Raw genomic sequence first — 1,903 nt, 5'->3', positions numbered from 1 at the left:
CAGCTCAGGGAGCCGTGTACCTAGACAGTCCCCCTCTGAGCACCACTATGCCATCATAAGTGTATCCACTCTCTTAGGTCGCTTGCATGTAAGCGGGAAAAACGGACCCTGTAGAAAAGTTCCATCCACAGTATGAGTGAGAGCTTCATGTCGATGAGTGATGCGGCATCGCGGCACGCGCTCGCTGCTCGAGCAGGAAGTAGCATTAAGTGCGTTAAGGACCTGGGTAAGGGAGCGTGTACAAGTGTGTGTGTGTGTGTGTGTGCGTGTGTATCGTCGCTTCCGCCACTTTTGTTACTCGTGGTCTCTCTGTTCCCCACCCTCTCTGTCTGTGATATCACCCCTCTTAACACCACCACCACCACCACCACCCTCAATCACAACTGACTACCACCAACCGTCACCGCTATCATCATCAACAGCGTCCTCGGGTGCCCGACGGCCGAGGAGTGGCCGGCATTGCCGTCACTGCCGCACTGCGATCTCTTGGAGGGAAACAACCGCCCGCTCAGTCCCTTTTCGCACTCGTTTCATCTCAACGCCGAAGACGCTCACCTCTTGAACGTATGCATGGACTGAATCTTGTGACATCACATGGCGTTGTCTTGTTGCAACGTGGTTCCTCTGGTCTTCGTACTGCATGTGACTCACACTATCACCAAATGTGCACAACACACACGCACACACACACACACACACACACGCACACACACACACACACACACTCACACACACGCACACACACACACACACACAACATGTCGCATTGCGCGTGTAGGCGCTGGTACGGTACAATCCGGACGAGCGGATGACGGCGGAGGACGCAGTCAACCTGCCAATGTTCGATCTTGTCAGGGCTTATGACGAGTAGCCGATACACATGCACACATGCACACACAGTGTGCGTGGTCTGGGCATACCATTAAACGACTCTGAACGACAAGACATTCTGGCACTGCAGTGCATCACTGAAGACGCGTTCAGTGGCGAAGAGATGGAGACTGAGCCGGGAGTGATTGTGTGCAATGTTCGCGAAAGACAGGTAATGTGTATTGTTGTTGTGTATTGCGTGTAACCAAATCAACTGTCACGACAAGTCTCATACTGGCTGACCAAGAAAGCAAAGGACAGGTAAACATCGCCATGAACGTGTGCGAAACAGCGAAGCAACCAACACGAAGTGCGGGCCACCGAAACAAGACATGCGGGAGTGGGTGATACGTGGAATAATAATCGCCATCGTGCCAAAGCGAAGCGACCACGACCAGCCAATGGAACAATGGAACAAGGATCAAGCATACACCAAACGGTAATACACTGGCCAGGGGCTGGCGAAGGCAAGCGCTACAGACACAGCCACTCGCGACCACAGAGACACAGCCACGGACACACACAGAGGCACGGCTTTAGCTTTGACGAGGGTGCAGTTCATCAGGGGTGGTATCACACGCATCATCATCATCATCGCCATCATCATCATCATCATCATCATCATCAATGCTGCACGTGCGTCCACTGCTCATGGCGCCACCGAGCCTGCCCGCCGTTGGCGGCAAGCGAACAATATCCATCAGATCTGCATCTGGCTCGCGCATTGATTTGGGCAGATATTGCATTATGTACTGGAAGGTCGCTGTTCGTCGCTCGAAAGCTGTGCCATGATTGACAGGGGGAGAGAGGGCATGTTGGATGATGATGGTGATGATGATGGTGATGATGATGATGATGATGATGATGATGATGATGATGATGATGATGATGGTGATGATGATGATGATGATGATGATGATGATGATGATGATGATGATGATGATGATGATGATGACGACCGGTTGGAAAAGCAGACTGGGAAGCATGGAGGGGTGAGGGAAATGGAGAGAAGTAGGAGGAAAAGGAAGGGTAA

At 52.1% G+C, this 1,903-nt stretch overlaps 2 protein-coding genes across 2 annotated transcripts in view; one reads left to right on the top strand and one right to left on the bottom strand.

The window, feature by feature from the left end:
* Positions 1-915, top strand: part of PTSG_08420 (uncharacterized protein) — a 2,635-nt gene extending 1,720 nt beyond the window's left edge. The window contains exons 5-6 of the mRNA XM_004990613.1: positions 423-564; positions 779-915. Coding sequence (XP_004990670.1) covers positions 423-564; positions 779-871 — 235 coding nt within the window. The 3' untranslated portion in view covers positions 872-915. The remainder of the gene's footprint in view (positions 1-422; positions 565-778) is intronic.
* Positions 916-1,030: 115 nt separating this feature from the next.
* The window catches only part of PTSG_08419 (uncharacterized protein), a 7,619-nt gene continuing 6,746 nt past the window's right edge, over positions 1,031-1,903 (bottom strand). The window contains exon 17 of the mRNA XM_004990612.1: positions 1,031-1,651. Coding sequence (XP_004990669.1) covers positions 1,407-1,651 — 245 coding nt within the window. The 3' untranslated portion in view covers positions 1,031-1,406. The remainder of the gene's footprint in view (positions 1,652-1,903) is intronic.

The sequence above is a fragment of the Salpingoeca rosetta genome (genome assembly GCF_000188695.1).
Source record: "Salpingoeca rosetta unplaced genomic scaffold supercont1.23, whole genome shotgun sequence".
In the NCBI taxonomy this organism is placed as follows: Eukaryota; class Choanoflagellata; order Craspedida; family Salpingoecidae; genus Salpingoeca; species Salpingoeca rosetta.
Note: the sequence above shows the minus strand (reverse complement) of the source record. Positions and strands in the feature narration are given on the sequence as shown.